General features: G+C 45.7%; 1 protein-coding gene across 1 annotated transcript; it reads right to left on the bottom strand.

Moving 5' to 3' along the window:
- Positions 1–18,321: 18,321 nt before the first annotated feature.
- Positions 18,322–21,082, bottom strand: LOC149332479 (neprilysin-21-like). The gene is made up of 2 exons (XM_089555772.1): positions 20,957–21,082; positions 18,322–18,667 (listed from the first exon to the last, which is right to left on the bottom strand). The coding sequence occupies exons 1-2, from the start codon at positions 21,080–21,082 to the stop codon at positions 18,323–18,325; spliced, it is 471 nt and encodes a 156-aa protein (XP_089411898.1). The 3' UTR covers position 18,322.
- Positions 21,083–25,974: the final 4,892 nt, after the last annotated feature.

Genomic DNA, 25,974 nt, shown 5'->3' on the forward strand with positions numbered 1-25,974 from the left:
ACTCCAACATAGTCCGGGAACAAGAAGCTATACCCAAATGTTCAGTTGGGCGAGTTGGTAGAAGTTCATACCGAAAAAAAAAAAAAAACAGTATTCTGCCTTTTGTGCGCTGTTTTTTTTTTTGTCCAATATGAAGCTGCCCAAATATGCAACCGGAGTTCCTTTATTAGCGTACTTGTTAGTCCATGTTACCGGCGGTTTTCCATCGGCAAGGCTACTGGAGGCTTGTCTTTTAGACGCACGACTGGAATCAAGGGTTCCTGTCGTTTGCACATGGCATTCTGTTCATATCAGTTATCAAGAATCGTCAAAGAAGGCATGCGCAGTCCTTCAATCTACATCCTGAACAAAGTAAAAAAAAAAATACGAGCAACTTTAGCGGCTGAAGTGGTGAAAGGCGAAAGCCTGAGTGCTGCATTCTGCATTCGGGCTTTACGTGAAGCACAAGCCCATGGACTCCTGGACCAGTAGGGGACTACCCTGGAAGATTTTTTTGTGTAATAAAATTGTTTCCATCCATCCATCCAATTAACTGCCAATAAATGACGCCTAATCTTTGCCTTTAGGAATGGAACGCGACAGCGTTTTGTAGCGCTGCCAGGGAGCTAACGCCACCACCCGTTCGGTGCGATGCGTTGCCTTTTGAACGCAACGCTTTTTGAGGAAAGCAGATGGCGCTGTAATTCTTAGTCATCTCGGTGGACACCTTAGCACCGTACAGGAAGGGAGGAAGTGGCAGTGAAAGACGAAAGAGGGGCCGTAATGAAGAAAATGAAAATTGTATTTGAGGAGACGAAATTATGCAGTAACTGCCTCACATATATCGGTGGACACCAATCGAACACTGTATTTGAGGAAAGGAAATTGCGCAGTAACTGTCTCACATATTTCGGTGGACACCCGTCAAAATTCGCGCGCAGTGACGTCACGACCATTTCGACCAATCTTAAATGCGGACAAATTTGCTAACACGTCTTGGTCACGACAGTATGAGCCATTAAAGGCTTCCGCCCTAATACCAGGATTTAAAAACGTGCACACTTCGTGCGCATGGTATAGCCCGCAAAACACGGCACTCTTCGGAGACGTTATCTCCGCACGCTCGAATGGAGACGACGGCCAGTCGCTGTCGCAAGTCGGCCGATGCGCGCACACACGCGGGGCACTAGAAAATGAGGCCAAATCTCGAGCCGATCCAATCCAATCTCGTAAGGACGCTATATGCGGGCCTTTTTTGCACCGACTTCGTTTAGATAAACGCATCTGCAGGAGTAGGAGGGACTCGCCGTGAACCGCCGGTCCAGGGTGGTGAGCAAGTTATAAAAAAAAAAAAAGCAGGAGTAAAGACAACCGGACGGCATGCGCGGAGAATATTTTGTTATTTGCAGGTAAGAAACCTTGCAAAGGAGTGGACGTGCACCGATTTGCACGTCTCATAGCACTGAAGCGTGTTTTTCAGCCAGTTCTAGCACAAGAATATCGAAAGCGCGTTGCCTGTACCACAAAGTTCAATAAAGCGAATTGACGCCGCTACGGTTCGAACATGTGTTAACAGGGCCAATTGCATGGCGATCACGTTTCGCAAATAAACAGCGCGAAACACTGCACAAAACCTAAAATGGTCAGAGGCTTGGGTACTTTCGTTTTGTTGTCATTTGTTCCTTGCGGAGTTGGGGCGGCCGCGGTTGCTCAGTGGTTATGGCGCTCGACTGCTGACCCGAAAGACGCGGGTTCGATCCCGGCCGCGGCGGTCGCATTTCGATGGCGCGAAATGCTAGAGGCCCGCGTGCTGTGCGATGTCAGTGCACGTTAAAGAACCTTAGATAATCGAAATTTCTGGAGCCTTTCACTACGGCGTTCCTCACAGCCTGAGTCACTTTGTGCCGTTAATCCCCCAAGAAAGCAATAAACAAATAAACGTAAACCTCGTGGAATTGTGTTCCGCGTTTTATGCGTGTGTAATATAAATCACCGCGAGATTTTTCGTTTTTGCTGTCTTTTTTTTCTCCATCACCAGTGGGCAGAGGTGAAGTTATTTCTTGACAGACTGCACTTTGAAGTGGTTTAAGCGTGAGAAGCATTTTGTGGTGCGTTTTTAACGTTGCAAGTCAGTATACCTAGAATTGATACAGAGTATTAACTTGAGCATGTTACAAGTTGTGCAGATTTATATAGCATCAGCTATTAAGCGTGGGCGAACAAATTTTTGGGCAATGGGGAGACGTCTGGAGGATTAAGAGAAGCAAAGCAAAACGAAAACAACAGCTTAGTCACAATCCCTAGCGATTAGTAGAGGTCTATCTGGACGCTTCTGCTACGTTCTGAATTGTTATCTCTAACAGGGGCGGATTTATAGCAGCTGTTGGTGTAGTTGATTAGAGGAAAGGCTGAGAGGAGGGGGCAGATCAGATTTCAGTCAATCAATCAATCAATCAATCAATCAATCAATCAATCAATCAATCAATCAATCAATCAATCAATCAATCAATCAATCAATCAATCAATCAATCAATCAATCAATCAATCAATTTATTCTGCACTACAAAGACATTTTACAGATTCAGGCCTGCCGAAGCCTCATTGGGCTTGTATGGCAGCGCCTGGCAGGTAGCGGCAAGTCGCGTGCGGCGCTTTACAAACTAAGATTAGCAGAAACCAACAGAAAAATAGGAACAGCAAAAAAAAACATTGAAAACACATCACACTTCACAGTTAACTGGTTAACTGTGAACACTTCACAGTTAACGATTCACAGTTTGAATCGTGTATTTCACGGGATTTTTTCGTCGAAAACATGGGGTTAAGCATGTCTTCCATATGTGAAAGCCCCCACCAGGGGGCCACACAGGACCCACCTGCCCTAATTCACAACACCTGTGTTAAAAAAAGTTGGGTCTCTCTCTGTCTCTTTCATATGTAAATCATTTCTCGCTTGGGGGTGGTATTCCACTTTAAATCCTCTCCTGATCTGTGACACTGCAATGCTGACGGAGGGAGACGTATGGTCCCTTCAGCGAAAATGCCATTGAGAAGATCTTGCTGTACAAACCCTATAGCATCATTTAGGCTGCCACGTAAACAAACAAACAAACAAACAAACAAACAAACAAACAAACAAACAAACAAACAAACAAACAAACAAACTAACTAACGACGAACGAACGAACGAACGAACGAATCACCCAACAAACAAACGAACAAATGAACGAACGAACGAACGAAAGAACAAAGAAACAAACTAGTCGCCCAAGCCTTCTTGCACATAAAGCGTAGTACTTCCTCTCTGTGTGCGCAACGAGAAATTTAGGCCGCCTTTCTGCTGCAGCGCGCGGGCTCCGTCGCCACAAAGCATAAAGAAACAAAATAGCCAACAAACAAAGGAATGCGACCGGTTGTTCTTTTTCTGCGATTATCATTAGGAGGCGCTCCCCGCCAGTGATTTTCGTTTGCTTTTCTTACGCGCTTGTTTCCTTTACCTTTCCGGGGCACGAGCCAAATGCACTCGCCCTCTCCCTTCGCGTGCTCTTTGCGCGATAACAACAGCGCATGCGCATTAGGACACAGGGGCCGAATAGTGGAAGGAAGGAGGGGCTACGGCCGGGATTGCGCATTGCACCCGTAACACAATTGTCCAGCACTTTCGGAGGAAGCATCAAAAGCGGGGAACGTGAATAAAATAAGACCACGGAGCACCTCCCCTCCCCCCTCTCAACCTCACCTTCTCCAGCTCCCTCGCCTGCATCTTCTGCTTCTGTCTTTCATGAAGTGAGGGCATGCCCAGTATGCAACATGCATCCGAATTTGGACGGGCCGTTTATCCGCGCATTCTATTCAGATAGATACATAGAGGGGGGAAAGGCCAGACAGAAACCAGAAAGGTTACTCTATTCAGAGTATGAAACTGCACTCTTAGCCTGTGCTGGCAAACGTAACTCCCCTCTGTTTCTTCACGGATTGTTGCATGTGGAAAGCTTCGGTGATTCGTAGGGTACGGCATTGAAGGAAGGGCGGGGGGGGGGGGGGGGGGGGGGAGGCTGCGAATTTAGCTGACTGAGTTCGTGAGCACACATATGTTCGCCTTTCGCCCAAAACGATGACACTTAGGGCCCTGCACGAGCCATTTGCAGGTGAGAAAAGTTTGATGTTGGCATTGGAAGAAATGGGCTTGGGCAAGGCATGTAATGCGAAGGCAAGATAACCGCGCTGGTCCTTAAGGGCAGCGGAGTGGATTCCAAGAGAAGGCAAGCGTAGCAGGAGGTGGCAGAACTTTATAAGTGGATGGATGAGATTAAGAACTTTGACGGGTTACGGTGGCCGCAGTTGACAAAGGACAGGGTTAATTGCAGAGACATGGTGGAGGCCTTTTCTCTGCAGTGAGAGTTGACAAGCTGATGATGATGATGACGGGCCGAGAGCGAGTTCTTTGCCTCGTCCTCACGCCACACAGCCAGATGGAGTGCAGCAGGAGATCGCGACGTACGGTGAAGAAACCTTGCGACCTTGCACGTTTCCTCGTGCCCGGAAGCACCTTCATCATGTCGGAGAGAAAAGTACCGACCTTTCTTGCCTCGATGAGTGCACCACAGGAAGTTGCGGCGAACGCAGGGCCGGATGTAGGGTTAGCGAATGGAGAAGGTAATTAACGTGCACAGTGAATGGAGAGAGCGAACATCGAAGGCTGAAAGCAGTCTACGTTCTTAATGCGAAAGAAAGCTGGAACTAACGAAGGGCAAAAAAAAAGACTGTATTAAGTAAAGCAAAGGAACTGGTAATGGTATGAATAATATGGTATGGTAATAGTATATCAGGTTTAATGCTTCTAAGCTGGACGGGTGTAACTTCGGAAAATAAGAAAAAGAAATAAAGAAACAAGGAAGGAAAGAAACAAACAAAGAAAGGTAGAAGGAAAGAAAGAAAGAAAAAAAAAACGAAAGGAAAGAAAGAATAGAAATGATTGTAAACGAAAACTTAATAAAGAAAGCAAGTAAGAAAGAAAGAAAGGGTTAAAGCAAGAGAAAAAGAAGGAAAGCAAGAGATAAAGAATCGTAAGAAGAAAAGAAAGAGTAAGGAAGGAATAAAAAGAAATAGAAAAGGAATAAGATGACAGAAAGTAGGGGAGAAAATAGAGAAAGGTAGATAAAAAGAAAGGAAAAACGAACGAAAGTAAGGAAAAGGAAGAAAGCTAAAGGAAGAGAGAAAGAAATAAAGAAAGAAAGAAAGGAAGAAAGAAAGAAAGAAAGAAGGAAATAAAGAAAGAAAGGAAGAAAGAAAGAAGGAAGGAAATAAATAAAGAGAGAAAGAAAGAAAGAAAGAAAGAAAGAAGGAAAGAAAGGAAGGAAGAAAGAAAGAAAGAAGGAAAGGAAGAAAGAAAGTAAGAAAGAAAGGGAAAGCAAACATGAAGGGAAAAAGAACAGAATGCGCGGGGGAGAAATATAAAGCGGAACGAGATACAAACGACTTTCGAATGAGCCCTCAGCGCTCGCGGTCTGAGCGGACGCGCATGACATATATCCGCCCACGTGCTGTTGATGCTCATAGCTATACAATGAAGGGAACAGCGTGTCTCGAAGGGCGCACCGCGCAGCGCAGGTTGTGGTATTTGAAATACGTGAGTCTTCGCCTTCCTTTTGTTCGCGCGGGCGCCCGTAACGCCGCTCAGCTTGTCGAAAAAAATATTAAATCAAAAACCTACCACCCTCCCCGCGCAAGAGTAGCGAGCAGGGCTCCGTGAGAACCGTCCCGCCTCCCAAAGACGCATACGGTCCATTACCGCGCAGCGCGGGTGGCGTAATGTGGGTTATGCACCTGCCCACCGTTTTTCTGTCGTGTGTGTTTTCGTACGAGTATGCTTTTGTATGTGCACATATGTGTTTTGTTCGCGAATTGTGTATACCTCGTCTCTCTCGTGCCAATGACCTGGTGGATCCGCTGCTCCATAGACGCACATTGAGGATCCCCCGTCTTCTTTTTGTTGTTGTTATCTTTCTTTTCCTGTGTGCTTAATGACATTGCCACATATCCCGGATGCCTTCACTACATTCCACACGTACGATGGGAGAAGATTAGCATGAAGAAGGTACTGTTGTAGCTACGAACAAGGGGGAGGGGGGGGGGGGGAATCGCACCTTTTACAGTTCGAAGGAGACAGAGCGATAGAAATGCCACACATCTGCACTGTCAGAAATTAACCAAGATATTGTTACTGGCGGACTTGCCTCATTTTGCGCCCCCTGCTTTGACCTGTCTTCGACGCTCGCCTCTACGTAAAGCCGGGACAATATAAACAATGCATTGTAAATTAATGATCAGTTAGTGCGCAAAAAAATAAACTATGAAGACAAAATGTCCAAATTCCTACGCTGTTGAAGTGTGCAGGAGTAAAAGTATTACTGAGGTCATCCTAATCCTCACGGAGAGGCGGTTAATCAATAAATGAAATATTAATGGAACAACGACAAAGACTTGATGGTGAGAACGGAGCCATCCTTGCGCTGCTTAATTATAAATATGAGAAAACACACTTTTCTCTGACCACTGTCTATGTTCTGACCGCTTTTCACCAGCGACGACTATACTGTAGCTTAAAACCGTTGTGCACAACCTAAACACCGACTATGGTTCAACTTTCATGACGGAAGCCGTCACCGAAACCAAGCTGAAGCAGCATACGGTTTTTTTTTTATTTTGCGGTTTTGATCAATGGGAAGTTATTAGTTTACTTAATTTGTAGTTAAATAGAAAGCCCAAGAGCAGCAACCACATTCCGGCACTGGGATCCGGACCCACGACGTCTGAATTCAGTGCCCGGTGCTCTCAGGGGTTTCGGATCCCAACGGGGGCATGCGGTTGTTTTTTTTTCTGCTTTATAATCAGTTATATTGTTACATGGTGGGCAGCAGAATGATGAGATGGGTTGACAGATGGATAAGAGATGATTTAATGGCCGCTGGCCTAGCGCGAGCGCTCCGTCCCGCGCCACTGCCAGCTTCGTCTTCTTCGTCACAATATTACTAATAACTGATATATTACTTTATTATTACTTACTTAATTAAGTTATATTAATTTAATTACTGATCTCCCATTGATCAAAACTACAAAATTAAAAACATCTCTCGTGCTCCTGGATTTTGGTGACTGTTGGCTACCGTCATATATGTCATAACGAGCGACTCTTTTCCTATCCTAGTCTGCTGAATATAATTTTACTTAGACATTTTTCGCGCGGTTCACGGCTACTCTATTTTATGGCTTATCAGCAGAGGTCACTAGCTAACTTTCTATATCTTACCCATAGCACGGCACGCAGTGCCATCTATATTTATCTCACGCATGTGTTCATCCTCATCGTGCAACAGGCGTCGCGGCTATAGCATTGAAAACTGTTCTGTAGCTTACAGTGAACTCGGCCTCTATAATTACGGCGTTGCCAGATATGCTCATACCATCCGCGGAGCTGCGGGACTATTGTGAGTGGGAGCATAGAGCCACACGCGAGACCTCGTTTGCCACGCAACGTCGTCGCACCCTACATTTATGCCTGAGGGATCGCGCACGCACGTTCCGCCGGCACCGTGACGCTCGAATTGCGTGCTTTGGAACCGACGCATGGAGGTGCAAAAATGGGCCGCTTCCTGTTTGCCGCGCCAGCCAACTGAAGCGTTGCACCGAGGAGCCGGCACAATATAGCGACGCTTTTCTCTGAATTTTATTACCTCGTTATATCGAAATGGTTTACAACGAAATGCTGGATTTAACGAAGAAATGGCAATTCCCCCGGTAAGCTCGGTCGACTCGGACTATAACGAAGCTACCGCTATAACGAAGTAGTCGCCGGTCCCGTTCAACTTCGTTACAACGAGGTTCAACTTTCGAACTTCGTTATAGGAAAACGGTTTATAATGAAATATTGGATATAACGAAGGAATGACAACTCCCCTTGGAAGCTCGGTCAGCACGGGCTATAAAGAAGCTACGGCTATAACGAAGTAATCGCCAGGGTCACGTTGTAGGGAAATGGTTAATAACGAAATTTTGGATATAACGAAGGAATGACAATTCCCCCTGGAAACTTGGTCAGCACGGGCTATAACGAATCTACGTATATAACGAAGTAATCGCCGGAACCCTTCAGCTTCGTTATAACGAGGTATTTGCCCCACGGACGGCTCGATTCCAGATATAACGGCGGCGCGCGTGTAGGGGTGGCCGGAGGCACTAGAAAGCTTTCGCACAACTGGAGAGCTGTTTGCTGAACGCCCGACTTCTTGGCACTCTGTGGACATGAAACACTCCTGGCGCTTGCAGCGCTGGCTTCTGGGCCGCTGCGCAGCTCTTCGTGAACCAGAGACACTGCATGGGGCACGGGACGCTAACACGCGGTAGCACTGCACGGCCATCACTCCACGCTGTCTGCGAAGGTTGGCGACGGAGCAGCGCACGCACATTTCGCTAACACGCTGGGTACGCTAACTGATGCGGGCGGGGACGCAGACAGTCGGCCGGCTTTGACCATTGTTGTCGCTCGTCGGCCTCTCGGCCAGACACGCGACGACGTCGCGGTCCGGCGAGTCGAGCCGCAGCAGACGCGGTGATTTAGCGCTAATGGGGCAGCCTGGCTCGGGCAGCTGGGCTCTGCCATCCATTCACCCTTCAGCATCAGTTTTTCTTTGTTTCTTACCCTCTGCATCCGGTGTGGATGAGTACCAGCAAAAGGGTGCATCAGTCTCCGCTGGTGGTGCGGACGGTTTTGAAGCGTTCGCTGTTGAAGCCACAGGTTGCGACCTATTCTGCACTGTGAATATTTATTTATTTATTTATTTATTTATTTATTTATTTATTTATTTATTTATTTATTTATTTATTTAATACTGCAGAGTCACTCGACTCCAAGCAGGCATGAGCACGGGCATGAGCACAGATACAAATGAAAAAACAAGATATGCACGAACTTCATACAAGAGCAAACGATGATGCGAAAAATGAAACCAAAAAGACAAGGGTTTCACATAGAAAAGGCTCTCAAATTATCAACAAACGTTTCTACATTTTGGCTGTTCACTACACACTTCGGCAATTCATTCCACTCTGCAATTGATTTGAAAGAAAATGAGTGTTTAACTGTGTTAGAGTATGCACGAAATTCTTGAAGCATTTTTCCATGGTTATAACGCGTACTTGCTCGTGAAACAGGAGTTATATAATCATGGGTATTTATTCTAATCAGGTTATTATATATTAGGTACATGCATTCGGCGAACTATATCACAGAATTTTATTTAACCCCTTAAACCTCACTATGACCCTCTTGACAGACTGTGACTGTTTCCCGCTCTTTCTCTCTTCCCTCTTTAATCCCCTCACTTCCTTCCCCAGTGCAGGGTAGCCAACCGGAAACCTTTCTGGTCAACATCCCTGCCTTTCCTCCCTCTCTGTATCTATCTATCTATCTTTAACGTTCGTGGCCTCCATCACTCCCATGCGCAACATGGTCACCTTAATGTCATACACCAAAGCACGCACACTTTGGACACCATTCCAACTTTTTTCTTCTAGATTCTGCAAAAATTATACGCTGTTTCAAATGATACTCAGTTACCTTCCTACTCCTTCTAGAATAAAGCGAAAATTGAAGTAGATTGTCAACAAGTGTCGCCTGCTCTCCGCTTAATGCGGAGGCATCGTTCCGCTGCAAGCTGCAGTGCTTGTCTTTAAGACTGTATATATACTGTATATGGTAACGTGTGTAGCCCTTACACGCGTCCTGTGGTAGCGTCAGCGGAGGATTCCTCACGCATAAATATTATCAATTTGACTGAATATATACACGTCATGCTTCAAGTTTTATTTGCGGGAAGTGTATTTTGCACATCTTTGGTTGTGTTTTTGCTTACTAGACACAATGTTTGCTGCTTCTTAGAGCTGCAACCTCATTATTTTTGTTTATTCTCACTGCGTACTGAACTCGTTGCCTATACTGTGCTGTATCTTTATGTTAGGTTCTTTTATTCTTGTCGCTTATAAGCTGGGCGTGCAAACTGCTGCGGCGAATCGGTTGGCTGAGCCTAGTAAAGTTATAGTTAAACAACATTTTGGCCTGATCATTATTCCAGAACTGGACACGCTCTTTAGAAGAAGTATTGGCAGTGGCTTAGCTCGGCTATGCCAGGATACACGTAGCGAAAGCTAAGGTGAGCGCAACGACGAGGCAAATGTTGCGACGTCATACCAAGCGGCGGCTCCTCGGCGAGGCGCGCGGCGTGACGTCATGCCAGATGGCGCGGCGAGCGCGCGGCGTCCGCCAGCTGCGGCGGTTGCTAGGCAACGGCTCAAGGTCGGTCTCTGTGCCTCCTCGGAGCACCGCCACAGCGAAATCGCAAGTCCGTGGCCAATGTAGCTTTCGCTAAAGTAAACTAGATTGAATCGGAGTCATTGCCTGAAGAAAGTGCGCACTCAGAAAGCCAATCACACCCATTATGCTTTTACCGTGGGTTTAGGTGTAGCAAGCCATTGCTCAGGCTACGGCTGTAGCCTGCTGCGGGCCAAGTGGCGCCACCTGCATAAGAAAATGGAGCTGAAGAGAGGGAATTTCGGACTTTTTATTTGAAGAATTTTGGCACAGCGTCGTTCAGTTTGATAAATAATTAAAAATGCGACAGGCAGAAAGCAAAATTTCTTCGGCATTGGTCGTTTACTCGGTTTAACAGATGATCCTATAGGCACGGTATATCTCAAGTGTCCCTCTTCAATGACGGGAACAGGTGCTATCCTCAAGATACGGACCTATCTTCCGTTACGATAGGCAAGCACCTATCATCCGTTACGACAGACCAGCAGCCCGATTTCCTGGCAGCTTTTTCTCACTGCAGCTCTATTTGTATTATTCTCTAACATGTGATGTAACATTACATCATTTGTTTGCCTTGTTCTGGCTGTTGGTAGGCATTTTAAATGTAATTGAGTTGTTAGCTGATTCTATATATCCTCAGAAGAGCAAGTTGCTGGGCTAGTTGGTACTGTTGCATCGTGGTGGAGCAGCGCAAAGGACGGGACACAAGAAACAAGGAAGGACGTACACAGGCGCTGACTATCAACTGAATTTTTATTTCGAAAATACAGAGAATATATAGCAATCATAAGGGGGTGGAACATAGATAAAAGGGCTGCTCAGTCACCGGAATCCAGAAGACAGTCACGTCAGTAGATAAAACATATTAGTAAATGTAGTGTCCGTGACAGACGATAAGGAGAAGTGGAGGGTGTAAACGGCCTTGGCGCGAAATAACCGATGATGAATGCGTTGCCACTCTTTGTGTTGTTTGATTGTATCCCATCCTGTTTTTATTTTTTCCGGGTTTTAGGTCTTCTAATTGTGACATAAGGTTAGCTTTTATTCGTCGCAGGCCTTTACTCCTTTTAGTTGTTTCGTGCCTTTAGCCCCCCCCCCCCCCCTTTTTTTTTGCCTCTAAAAATTCATCATCCGTTATTTCGCGCCATGGCCCTTTACACCCTCCGCTTCTTCTTATCGTCTTTCACCGCCATTACATTTACTAGTATGTTTTATCTACTGACGTGACTGTCTTCTGGATTCCGGTGACCGAGCGGCTCTTTTATCTATATTCCACCCCCTTATGATTGCTATATATTCTCTGTATTTCGAAATAAAAATTCAGTTGATAGTCAGCGCCTGTGTACGTCCTTCCTTGTTTCTTGTGTCCCGTCCTTTGCGCTGATCCACCAAGATGCTATATATCCTGTATGATACGCATGGCAAGTGCATTTTTGATTATGCGCCTTACATATTACTAAACTTGTATGCACATATATATATTTTTAACTTTTAAAAGAGCATAGACACTTAAGTTTTTTGTGCGTGTGTTGTTCTCGTGAATGATGCGTAAGGCATTATTATACACGGATTATCATGTGGTATTCTCCTACTTCCGCTAAATAATTTAGAATCGAATTTCTTTCTTGTGCTGTTCCGGTTTCGGTTTCAACAGCCGAACGATGTCTGTGACGTCAAAGAGAGGTTATAGGTCACGTGAGGCATAAAAACTGCAATATAATCGGTGCTTCTACATACACTGTCATTTCGGCTCTTGAGGAAGACTGGCTTCAGCACTAAGTGCATTAAAAAATGGAAGCAGCCAGTATATCGCAGTTTTTCTATGCCTCACGTGACCTATAACCTCTCTTTGACGTCACAGCCATCATTTGGCTGTTGAACCCGAAACCGAAACAGCATGACAGAAAAATTCGATTATAAATTATTTAGTGGTCGTAGGCGAATACGACATGGTGGTTCATGCATAGTAGTGACTTCTGCATCATTGTAAAGAATAAAACACGCAACCAAAATTAGATGTCTATATTCCTTTAAGGACTTCTGGGTCCTGCACTCTGTGTAAAGCCCTTGCGCGAGGTGACCTGTTAGAGCAGAAAGGCCTGACGAGTCTCTCTATTTGCCCTTCCAACTCCTGGTCACGCAGTACTTGTGCCGATTTCGTGCTTGTGTGTGTGTGTGTGTGTGTGTGTGTGTGCGTGTGTGTGTGTGTGTGTGTGTGTGCGTGCGTGCGTGCGTGTGTGTGTGTGTGTGTGTGCGCGTGTGTGTGCGCGTGTGTGTGTGCGTGTGCGTGCGTGTGCGCGTGCGTGCGTGTTCAGTCTTGATTACAAATTGAGAGGAGGAACAACAGGCCCCGAAAAAGAATAGCAGCATCTTAACGCGCTCTAGATAACCAAAAGGGAGCAGAAGCTGACTCTCATCATAAGTGCCGTTATCTACCTATGTTGCCTGTGCTAGTGCCCCAGGTAGAGTAAAGGTCTTATCTCTAACAGACAACGGGACAACGAGCAGAATGGTAGCGTGAGCACATGCATACGAAATCAGAGGTCGGCTTGTCAGTAGGCAGCCACAAGCGTTTGTAAATAAGATATCGTGTTCTTGGAAGCTCTTCACGCGTTCCTATCGGGCAGTACTGTGATTGGCATGTGACCTGCAACGCGTGCAGAGCGTTGGTTTTATGTTTTTGGGCAGGATTCAATGTATGGCGGCGCACGGTTTTCCCTCTTGCCTTCTATTATGGAGGCGAAATCTAAAACTAGGTGTTTCTTCTTTACAACGGGGTTTCTCCGTATGTTCGACAAATTCAAACAAAAACTCAGCTTATTTGCACTTTACACCAGCTTCGCACTGCTTGCATGAGATCCATGATTGCTTATGGCTTAAGAGTTCTACTCAGAACCCGTTCATACTTCACTCAGCCTACATTATTAGCACATTACAACTAGTTCTTATTGTATTGTATACAACTCTCATATTGTATTGTATGCTGGGGTAACACAGTACTCAACTGACATCCTTACAAGTAGTTCACAATCAAGCAGTCCGAATAATAACGTTCAGCTCTTTCAATTCAAACGCTCAGTCATTACTGCAATCTGAAAATTCTTTCTGTACCTGAGCTTATTAAACATAACCTTGGCATCTTCATTTACAAACTAATTAACCGACACATCTCATTTCCTTCCTTTCCACATCCAGAGCTCAAAACACTAACGCTACAAGATTTGCGATTAACAGAGACATAATTCTCTTAAAGTACGCACTGATTATGGCAAACAAAGGGTTCATTTTTTATCATTTTCTTTTTGGAATAGCTTACCAGTGGAATTAAAAAACACAAATCTACTACATAAACACAAAAATGACCCAAAAACGTAATTCTTCATAATAATTATTACGCTGGTTTTCCAAATCATGCAATTATCGAATTAACTACACACGAGCTAATAGAATATTTATAAACTGTGCATTACATGTTGCAAGCGCAAATTTATCGATCACGTTTTCCTCTTTTTTTCTTGTTTTGTGTTGTTTAAATTCTTTAGCTATGTACTGCTTGTATATGCCTGTGTTTGTTTGCACCCACCTTTTCTTTATTAACTGCACCGCTGACGATAGCGAGAACTGCACAAGTGTTCATTGAGTTTTTATTGCAGTTGCTGTGTTTCACTAATTACTACTGTTTTACTTAATGATATAGGAAGTCCCAGCACAGTCAATGACTACGGGACATCATTCTGTATAAATTTGTCCACCTCATATTTTCTTTCTTATTACGATAAACTGATTCTGAAGCATTTATAAACCGCAATTCACCAGCATTAATGACTTCTAATTGCGGCATTTGCTCACAAAGGTGATACAGAAACAGAGATATCTGGGTGAGCAGGTACCCTGCAAACTGAAAGCAATAAAAATTAACGCTGCCAGAAACGAGTCGTTAAAGTTACAAACTGGCGGTTACCAGTTTGTAACAAAAGGATGGGTACTCACGACAACAATACCACAACCCAGAGTCTTTCCTTTCGGGCCTAAACAGCTACAAGAGTGGAAGAGTGGATAACAACGTCAAGCTATTCAGTTTCTTTGCGAGCACCTTTGCGTTCACGAGACACATTCACTTTTCAAGTGGATGTCGGCGCTGGCTTCACATGTTGTATTTGTTGACCACGTAGTGTGACCGTCAGTTTTGTGCCGTCGTCCCACGACTATAATATTTTTCCTTCTATTCGCATATTATCATTTACAGGTGTCACTGTCTTACTTTTGCATTGCTTTCCTGTATCCGACGAGTAACAATTTTAAGAATAGAAATCATCGATGTTTGAAGTTTGTGCACGTTTGTTCTCGCTTTTGACTTTGCGCTGTAGTTTGCGAGTTTTCGAAAGAAATATGTCTTTTGTTCCCATTTCCAAATTAGGCCAATTTTCAGTTTTTCAGGCGCGCTCTGCCTGTACTTATTGTAAAAATAGAATACTTGTATATTGCGTCTCTCTCCCCCCTATCCTTTCTGGCTGTCCCCTCACCTCTATCATTTCATTTCTCCAGTCTTCCTGCTATCCTCCTATTTCCGCTGCCCCACCTCAGATGCTTCCCGTAGCGATGGCAGATCCCGGGGCCAGCGAAAATCTTTTCCTTCCTTTCATTATTATTTTTAATAAACCACTACTACTACTACTACTACTAGCCACACTCCCGAAATTTCACCTTCTCAGATTTGGACCAAACTCGATATCCAGGCTAATTTGATTATGGGCAATACGATACCGACCTCCAAAATCGGCCTGGGCTATTTTCTAATTTGGCCCAGCCTACCCTCGAAATTCGACCTTCTCGGGTTTGGACCAAACTCGATATCCGACTATGAGCAATACGATGCTGGCCTCCAAATTTGGCCTTGGCCAGCTCCGAATTTGGCCCGGCCACACCCTCGAAATTTGACCTGGGTTTTGAACCAAAATCGACATACAGGCTAATTTGACTATGGGTAATATGATGGTGACCTCGAAGTTTGAATTTGGCAATTTCCAAATTTGGCCCGGCCAACTTCGTAGTTTGACATTCTCGAATTAGGACCAAACCCGATATCCAGGCTAATTTGACTATGAGCAATGAGATGGTGACCTCCAAATTTAACCAGGGCCAATCTGACCAGGGCTAAATAGTTAAAACTTGAAACTGAGTACTTAATCCGAGTACGTATAGCAGTCGCAAACAACAAGTCAAGCCAAGAGATAAGAAACAGTAAAATCATAATAAAACAAGCAAAAAGCTATCGCTCGACCATCGGTGCGACGAAGTGAAACCACTGCAATTTTCTTTTATTGGCCGTTGCCGTCCACTGCGAGTACAGACATCTAAATTTCTTTTTAAATGAAACACAGCTTCAGAGGTGCATGCTGGAGCATAATAATCCTAAAAACAGGCAGCTATCCTCATCCGGTAGTTCCCGGATAGTGTACCGCGCAAGAAAATTTATATACTTCTGAAACGCAGTTCGATGTTGTGGATTGTCCCTCTATTATCGGTTCCTAATTTGAGCAGAATGGGTGATATACAAGTGCGGACCTTAGGCCAGTGTATAGAATATATGGGCTTCTATGTGAATAATAAATGCATTGCAGCCGTGTAATAGTTAGCCTCAATGCAGTAGTAATCACTGTGGATCATGTTATCGAGGCGCACCCTGTACATGCCCCCCCCCCCCCCCCCCCCAAAAAAAAAAAGGCTGCTGCCTTAGCGCGTTTAGAGATCTTTAATAGAAGCCACCGCCTTGCTTGGGGCTTGAAAAGCTGTACAGGAAATGCCTGCGCTCCTTCGTGTCCACAGTTCTGTACCAGAGATTGGGATTAGGTGACTTGGTAATGCAGTTGTACACAGGATGTTTCCCATAAGACTTAACGCAGTTTTTAAAAATAGGCTTTTTGAGCTGGAAAAGCACTTTTTTTCTGCATTGCCAGCGGTGTAGTGCAGGTGCCCACAAAAGTTTTCGCAACGCTGAAATCACGAAAACGTCAATTTCCTCACTGACTAGAAACACAGCCAGGCACTTAGGGCTGCATTGAGCACGTCGCGCCGTTAACTACAAAGCACAACCTTCAGTTCATGGCTGCATTCTTAGGATGCCCACTAATTAGATTTTGTTGCAATTTTCGTGTTGCGAAAATTTGTGGGCAACTGTACATCAGAATACAGCTAAGACACGCTAATTAGCAGGCTGGTTAAATAAAATAAATTGAGTAGTAACCTTTTTAACTATTACTCTTAGGCACCTTAAGTAATCAAAGCTGTGTAGCCCGCCGCAAGCAATAGTGAAAATTCAAAATTGGTTTCTGAGAACAGGTAATAGCGCAGTAATTGTCTTACATCTCGTTGGACACCCGAACGGCGCCGTGAGGGAAGGGATAAAGAAGGGAGTGAAAGAAGAGAGAAAGAGGTGTCGTAGTGGAGGGTTTTTGATTTTGAGGGAGGATGATGATGATGAAATAACTTTATTGGCACCCGTCAAGGAATCAGAGGGCGAAAAAGACTTGAGTCTTGACCGCCGTCATCTTCCTCCGCTTTCAGCAGGCTGGGATCCCTTGGGATTCAGCGGTGTCCAGGACCAGACGGATGACTTCTTTTTGTTGTTCTTCTTTCTGGCTGGCCATTAAAGCCACCTAGGACTCTATATTCCTGTCTGGTTCGTTGTGGCTAGGGCATGTCCACACCATGTGGATCATGTCTGCTATTTCATTACAATGTTTACACCTGGGGTCTTGGATCGCCGGATGCCATCTGCTTAGTGCGAGTGGGTTTGGAAAAACTCCCGCCTGTAACTTTCTCCATATGACCTCTTCCTTTTTGCTGAGGCCCTTGCATGCTCCAGGTAATGTCTGTCTTCCTAATCTGTAATGGCTAAGAATATCTTGGTACGTGTTCAGCTCCTCGTCCCTCTGAAGAGGCTCTCTGCTCGACGAGACCGCATTGGGGTCCCGGTGTGTGAGTCCTCGGGCCAATGCGTGCGCTGTCTCGTTTCCCCGGAGGCCCTCGTGGGCAGGAGTCCAAACAAGGTTAATTAGTTCTGCCGGTGTCGGGCCGGCATTCAGAATTTTGACTGCTTCGACAGATACCCTGCCTGCGTTGTAGTTGCGGATAGCCGATTTGGAATCTGTTATAATCACCCTGACATTCCGTTGAGTTAAAGCCAGCGCAATGGCTACCTCCTCAGCCGCTGTTGCATCTCTCTGTTGGGTGCATTATTTGCCTCAAATCTCGAAGAACACCCGAACAGTACCGTAAGGGAAGGGAGGAAAGTGGGAGTGGAAGAGGGTGCCGCAGTGGAGGGCCTCCGCAATAATTTCGCCCCCTGGCTTGCACTGGCATCACACAGTACACTGGCCTCTGCAATTTGCCTCCATCGAAATTCGACAGCCGTGGCCGGGATCGAAACCGCTTTTTGTAGCGAAAGCTATATTGGCCACGAACTTGCAATTTCGCTGTGGCGGTGCTCCGAGGAGGCACAGAGACCGACCTTGAGCCGTTGCCTAGCAACCGCCGCAGCTGGCGGACGCCGCGCGCTCGCCGCGCCATCTGGCATGACGTCACACCGCGCACCTCGCCGCGGAGCAGCCTCCGCCGTTTGGTATGACGTCAGACCGCTTGCCTCGTTGTTGCGCTCGCCTCCGCTCGATTCGCCAGCTGTGTCGCATGCCTGCTTTCACTACGTGTATCCTGGCATAGCCGAGCTAAGCGCTGCCAATTTTTTGGGGACCGCAGCCGAGCGCCATAACAACTGAGCCATGGTGGTGGCCGATAAAAAGAGATTTAGGCGTATGCGAATGTTAGTAAATCTTTTAAACACTGAAATAAAAAGCGTCAACAGTTCAAGTCAAAAGCACATAAAACGCGCGAAATATTGAAGTCTAGGGAAACACATAAGCGAAAAATAGCCGGAGAGCAGTGGACCGGTACTGCTTAGCCGGTTCCGGCGTCAGGGGCCTACCAGAACGAGCACCGGTTCTGAGGGCTCATCAAGTCACCCTGGTTGCACGAGAACGCGTCGGAGAACTCGGGCATGTTTTGTAGGGGCACGATGCACCGTGTACGGCTGCGCCAGTAATGCTCGCGCGGTAAGTTGTGATGGTCTTTAGCTAGGGTGCACCACTTTAGGCAGTGGGAGATGAAGAAGGCCTGTTCGGGTGCGATGCCTGGAATGCACGTCCTCCGTTCATCTTCCGAAAGTCTCTGGTAGGCGGCATACGCCAGCTGGATGCCGCCGAAGTCGGTGAGCGCTTCGGAGTCCGAAAAGTCTTGTATCATCCTCACCCGGGACGCTGAATCAGCCTGCAAGGACAGATTACATCAGAGGAGCACCGACCGCGAGCAATTAGAACGCCGCAAACTATGTATTACGTGTTTTTCGAACTGATGTGCGTGAATCTTCACAACCTATTTTAGAACAGGGATCAAGACAGTTCGGGCTCAGAAGGAAACACAGTCACATGTCGTTGTTTGTATGGGTACATAGGTGGTTCCTGAATCTCATCTAGAAGTCTATATACTATTGTTGGGCAAGATAACCACTGGTCCTTAAGGATAACGGAGTGGATCCCAAGTGTAAGATTCCAAGAGCCCCTGCTAGCGCAGCAGGGGGTGGCAGAAAGTTGGGTGGGTAGATGAGATTAAGAAATTTGCGGGGATACGGTGGCCGCAGTGGCAAAAGACAGGGTTAATTGGAGATACTTGGGAGAGGCCTTTGCCCTGCAGTGGGCGTAGTAAGGCTGATGATGATACTATGGTTTGTTGCAAGTCAAGAAAAAAGCGGCTATTCACTGTCAAAGAACCCCCTTCCAGCGAATGGCGTCGGGCGATTCTCATAAACCTGCTAGCGTGGGTAGCGTGACAATGCATTCTCCATTGATGAACAGAAAAAAGTAAACAAAAATCGAAACACTCCCCCATATTTCTTGCTTTCGGTGACTATTGGCTTCCGTCATATCTATAATGCTTTGGTGTTCCAGCGACAGGCGTGTATATCTAGCAACTGTCGCCGTGGATTGCATCTGTAGTTGGGCAAGACATCATGGTCTTTGCTGCCCACCCGTAAACAAAGTAGCGAACTAGAGAGCAATTACCATAACAGCACACCTGCGCAAATCAAAGCGGTATGGGAATCCACAAGGAAAAGATGCAGAGAGTTCATCATCATCATCAGCCTGACTACGTCCACTGCAGGGCAAAGGCCTGTCCCATGTATCTCCAATTAACCCTGTCCTTTGCCAGTTGCGGCCATCGTACCCCAGCAAACTTCTTAATCTCATCCGCTTACCTGAATTTCTGCCGACCCCTGCTACGTTTGCCTTCTTTTGGAATCCCCTCCGTTACCCTTAAGGACCACCGGTTATCTTGCCTTCGCATTTCATGCCCTGCCCAAGCCTGTTTTTCCTCCTATTTCGACTAGGATGTCATTAACTCGTGTTTGTTCCTTCACCAACTCCGCCCGCTTCCGATCTCTTAACGTTACACCTATCATTTTTCTTTCCATAGCTCGCTGCGTTGTCCTTAACTTAAGATTAACTTTTCGTTATCCTCCACGTTTCTGCCTCATAGTCGACTACCGGTAATACACAGCTGTTGTATACTTTTCTCTTGAGGGATATTAGTAAACTGCCATTCATGATCTGAGAGAACCTGCCATATGCGCTCCATCCCATTCTTATTCTTCTAGTTATTTCCCACTCATGATCCGGATCAGTGGTCACTACCTGCCCAAAGCAGACATAGTCTCTTACTACTTCCAGCACCTCGCTGCCAGTTGCGAACTGCTGTTCCCTTGCTAGAGCGTTGAACATTACTTTGGTTTTCTGCATGCTAATTTTTATTGCCATCGTTCTGCTCTGCCTGTCTAACTCATTGATCATGCTTTGCAGTTCATGTGCTGGGTGACTTAGCAAGGCAATGCAATCAGCGAATCACAGATTACTTAGGTATTCTCCATTAACTCTTATCCCCGACTATTCCCATTTCAGGCACCGTAATACCTCCTGTAAACAGGCGGTGAATAGCATTGGCGAGATTGTGTCTCCCAGCCTGACGCCTTTGCTTATTGGAATTTTATTGCTCACTTTATGGAGGACTATGGCATCTGTGCGATCGTTATAAATATCTTCCAATATTTTCGCATAACCCTCTTCGACATCCTGACTCCGCAATGCCAGCATGACAGCTGAGGTTTCCACTAAGTCAAATGCTTTCTAGTAATCAATGAAGGCTATATATAGGGGCTGGTTATATTCTGCGCATATCTCAATCACCTGATTGATAGCGTGAATATGGTCTATTGTTGAGTATCCTTTACGAAAGCCTGCCTGATCATTTGGTTGATTGAACTGGTTGATTGGTGGTCCTGAATCTATTAGCGATTGACTAGTAAATACGTTGTCGGAAACGGTATCTACTAAGTAATAGCTTAAAGAGAGTTAAAGCAATATAAATGTCTCACAACTCGTTGCTATGCAAAAAAAAAACTGTAGGCTAAAATTTTTTTTATAGTCTAGAGCCCGACTAGGAAACAGCACCTCCCGATGACAGTGACTACGCAGCATTACGCAGCTAACTTGTTTGCGTACGAACCTTTTCGTAGGAAGACCGAAGGCACGCCACTTTTTCTGCATGCGCCTTCATTGTTGGAGATCCTTTCAAGTCGACCCTTTGGTTCAGAATATCGGTATTCATTCCGGCAGTATCGTAGGCGTGCATAAATTCTTGGCCGATAACCTGCAAACATCGGCAGCGGTAACGTCTGAAGCGGAGAAGAGCGCTCGTTGCGCGACAAAGGCGAATGTAATTTATAAATTATGAAAAATCATACTAAATCGATATAGATTGGCTTTAAGATCCGAATTGTGTTCCGTCCATCTTTACCCCAAGTATACTCGTAGTAGTCGTAAGCTATGATACCATGTATTCATCGGTTACGCTAGGAAAGAAACAATTCAGGGGGCACTTTGGCTCTCTGATGTGCTGCTAGGCGAGAGCCTTTCCTGGCGCACTGTTTGGCATTGACTGCAAGACTTTGTGCTGTACTAGTGCTTGATTTGACTACACACTTTGATTAAACATTACAACTACACACTTTGACTGCCGACTTTGACTGCTTCTTTAGCACGACTCTGTCTTTGCTTCGATGAGTTCGGTTGTAGCCATGACTCTGGTCGCAGTAATGAGGTATGTAATGTGGTCACCTGCGGATGCGTTACGCCCTCTGTCGGAGCGGACGACAACTATTTTATTAGTTGTCGTGTGCTCCAAAAGAGGGCGTCAAGCATCCATGGGCGACCTCATTACTTCGAATCCGTGCACTCTGACGTCATCACCATTTCGACCAACCGAAAAGCATGACACCTCCGCTTACAACCTTCTGTCGACAACGATGAGGCATTAAAGGCTCTCGCCTTAATAGGCCGGGTACTGTTAGGTTAAAAGTCAAACAACTCCAGCATTACATGATCCGGCCATATCCTTCCTTGGACTGCAAAACAGGCATGCAGATGCCTAAATGTTGAGTCAGGGCTTCTGCGTTCGTCCAAATATTCACTGAATAATTAATACTGAAATATTAAGCCCAATAGTCTGCGAATCGGCATGTAGGAGGCTTTCATCGTGAACGTTATCCAACTTGCCCAATTTTCGGCTTTGCTTTATGTAGGAGGCTATTGCCGTAGCTTGACACTTCATAATTTTAGTACGAGCGACGGATTATAACTGGGATACAGTGAGTGAGTAGTTCGAGAGTGCAAAGATGCGCCTGAAAATGTATTATCAATGCAAAGTATTTTGCTGGACACTGGGGTAAGGTGGTCTGTCGATGAAGTGGTGATTTGTGCCTACGTTTACGGCTTGAAGAAAATGTTTGGAAAACTACAGGCGCAATGAATAACAAACACAGGCCCAGGAAGGCCGTACGAGGAGTGTAAACGACTTATTCTAAAATGGCGCAGTCGCGATTCTTAAAGAACCCGATGTCTTCTGAATGATCTGGATGATGTTTTTAAAGGGCAACTGAAGGAATGGCTCAGGATGCATTCACTTGTCTAGTGATTAGGCGCTTACGGAGACCGCTTAATAACTCTGAAAGTTGCCTGAATATTCTTTCAAAATGAGCGGTAGAAGAAAGATTAAGGGTAAAGTTTCCCGGAGAACCATAATGCTTCTGAGAATTCTCAAAAGGTGAAATAAAATCAACAATCTTCCCTTATAAAAATGGTCTATAGACAGCCTATAGACTTCTTATTGACTCTATTGACTTCCCATAGATATTGCTTTTGTCTATTCATAGTCTATAGACAAAATTCTACTACTAAAAGTGCATGGCCATCAATCTATAGATTGTCTAAAGACTGTCTAAGGAATTTGTATTGCCTATAGACTGTTCACTAGGATTTGTCTATAGACAGTCTATAGACTTTATAGACAAAAGTCTACAGACGGTCTATAGACTCTCTAAAACTTCTTTTGTTAGGACTGGGGAATTTACGTGCTTGTTTTAGCCCAGAGATATAAAATTATAATCCCTCCTTCCTATCCCCTCCCACTGAAGCATACCTGCCCTAGACCTCCGTAGTTCATTGAAGCCGGACCGTTGTTGAAGAAGAACGGCGGTTGCAGGAGAGCGGCAAATATATTGACGTAGTGTTCCTGAAGGCTGTACACAGCGTTGACGTCGGTAGCTTTGAAGTTCGCGTTGATGTTGCTCCTGAAGTGGCGAGTCGTCACTAGACGACGCGACTCCAAGTACGGATCAAAGAAAGAGTGACCGGCGTCCGGGAAGTCCACTGCGCAAATGTTCGCCATAAGGCAAATCCTTCTGGTTATGTCACTGCGTTTCTTGGTGAAATTATTTTTGTGCAGGCCACGTACATATGACTGCAAAAATTATAGTCATCGGTTAAGGTCATAACCCTCAACACCGACAGAGTCGACACAGGAGAAAAAATTCAGGGGGCACATTCGCTCTCTAAAGTGCTGCAAGGCGAAAGCCGTTCCTGGCGCACTGTTTGGCATTGACTGCGAGACTGTTTGCGCTGTACTAGTGCTTTATTTGACTACACACTTTGACTACACATTACAACTGCACTAACTGCCGACTCTGACTGCTTCTTTAGCATGACTCTTTCTCAGCTTCGATGAGTTCGGTCGTATCTATGGCTCTGTTCGTAGTAATGAGGTATGTAAAGTGGTCACCCACGGATGCCTTACGCCCTCTGTCGGAGCCGACGACAACTTTTTTATTAGTTGTCGTGTGCTCCAAAAGGGGCGTCAGGCATCCGTGGGTGACCTCATTACTTCGAATCCGCGCACTGTGACGTCATAACCATTTTGACCAGACGAAAAGCGTGACACCTCTGCTGACAACCTTCTGTCGACAACGATTAGGCATTAAAGGCTTTCGCCTTAAAAATGAAAGGCATTACTGGAAGGACACAATGCAACCTCTTGCATTTATACTCGCCTAGTTCGGACTTCTCTAGACCGTATGAAATCATTCTTCCGTGTCATCATAGCCGTATCTAACTCATCGGAAGCAATTATCTATGTTTTGGTGACATAGCAATGCTTCACAGAAACCCTGAAAAACCCGATGGGTCGCTGACGCCTGTCACACACCTGCCGTAATAAAATAAATATTGCCTGGCCACTTCACGAGAGCACTACGCTGTCGCCACAACGTTTTTCTTTATTGCATACAAAAATTACCCGAAAGGAGAACAGAAGAGGAAACTTTGGAAATGCTCGTGCCACAAAACATCAGGCTGCGTAATGCAAGCCCACCATACTCCGCACGTCTCCACCTTCCCAAATATCGAAATTCTGGGAAGACAAAATACCGCAATTCTTTGTACAGCAACAGCACACCACTTCTCAAGCAGACAAAAATAATGTGCGACGCAAGAGAAAAATATGCATATGAAACTCTCGAAGCCTCGAAGATATCATCCTGATAAGTGTGTTAGGATTTGATGCATGCACATGATGAACAAAAAACGTTAGAGATCAGTGCGACGAACCGCATTGGGAGAATGCGAAAGGTGGTGGTGGTGGAAACGTTTATTGCCAATGAAGTAAATCGTGGGGGCGAAGCCCCCTACATGGCACTTGGATGCCTCCTCAATGTGACGAGGAGGCACCCTTACAACGCGAAGGATAGCCCCTGGAGCGCAATCCTTCTGTGAGCGCTGGAGATGATCCGGCGCTGGTCTTGAGCGGACGAGCTGGTCAGAAGAGACTCCCAGTAAGACTCCGCCGCGGTTGTTGATGGGGGATGAGGGAAGGTGGGGCATGTGAGGAGGGTGTGTAAGAAGTGTCCTGGTTTGCCGCAAAGTTTGCATGATGACGGAAATTGGTCTGGGTATCGGGCATGCAGCAGTATTGGGTATGGAGCAGTTCGGGTTTGTAGTTGTCTCCAATGTGCAGCCTGCGCTATGGTGAGGGATGGAGCTGGGGGTGCGTATTCCCTTCGTTTGTCTCGGTAGCACGAGAGAATATCACGGAAGGAGAGCAGGCGCTCCGAGGCTTGTAGAGGGGGCTCGACTCCTGCCCGGAATGTGAGACCTCGGGCTAGGGAATGAGCCTCCTCGTTGCCAGGGAGGCCAGCATGTGCTGGCGTCCAGATGAGGGTTATGAGCACTGACGCCTCTTGCACACTCGTCGCCTCTGTTCGCCTCACCTGCGACCCTTATGGTTTTAAACGCCTCTAATCACTCCACACCAACCAAAGCTTTTTGTTTCATTAATTACCGGTAATTGATCACCTTTTAATCTATTTCAAACCTTCGTCCGGCTTGGTTGCGTATTTTCCCACAATTCCGACCTCCACGACTGTTTTCACGTCCACCCGCTATATCGACGTCCGTGACTATTTTGACGTGCAAGCGACTTTTTCGCCTCTAATTAATTAACTAATTACTCCACATGGATAAAATTTGACACGCATCAACATTCTCTCATCCTCTATCGCAATCAATCATTATTTTGCTCCTAACTCTTCCTCGAACGACGCAAGAGCTGCTGAGACGTTTTTCGTCCACTTTCTGCGGACACGAAACCGCGAACATAGCCAAGTAATGAAATCGTATTAATAAAATTTCTTTGTTCAATGAACTGATTCTCGTAGGGCGTTCGACGGCCGTGACTTTGCTGCACGTAAACAATGTTGGCAATGGTGGAGGCGCCGCTTCGATAAAGTAGTTGAAAGATTGCGCTCGTGTACTTCTTGTGAGTCCTGTCCATTACGCAGTTTACATTTTACATTAATATCAATGCAAACTAATCTGAAAGGCAAGCGTCACGACTACGGGTACAATTCCATCTCCCGGGAGTTGATATAGTTACATGAAAATTTTGGAGTTACTGCGGCGACCCGCATTGGAGCAATGAGAAAGCAAAATGTCCGCATACTATATCGACGTCCGTGGCTGCTCCGACTTCCATGTACTATATCGACGTCCTTGACTATTTTGACGCCTGAGTGTATTTCTTCGCGTTTAATTAATTTGTTAATTACACCTCACAAACGAAATTTTTTCCCACGGAAACGTTTTACCACACACTATCGGCCACAATCACGCTTTCACGCATTTTTCTTCAGAGAA

Source organism: Amblyomma mixtum, chromosome 8, assembly GCF_055824585.1.
Source record: "Amblyomma mixtum isolate Tamu chromosome 8, ASM5582458v1, whole genome shotgun sequence".
Lineage (NCBI taxonomy): Eukaryota > Metazoa > Arthropoda > Arachnida > Ixodida > Ixodidae > Amblyomma > Amblyomma mixtum.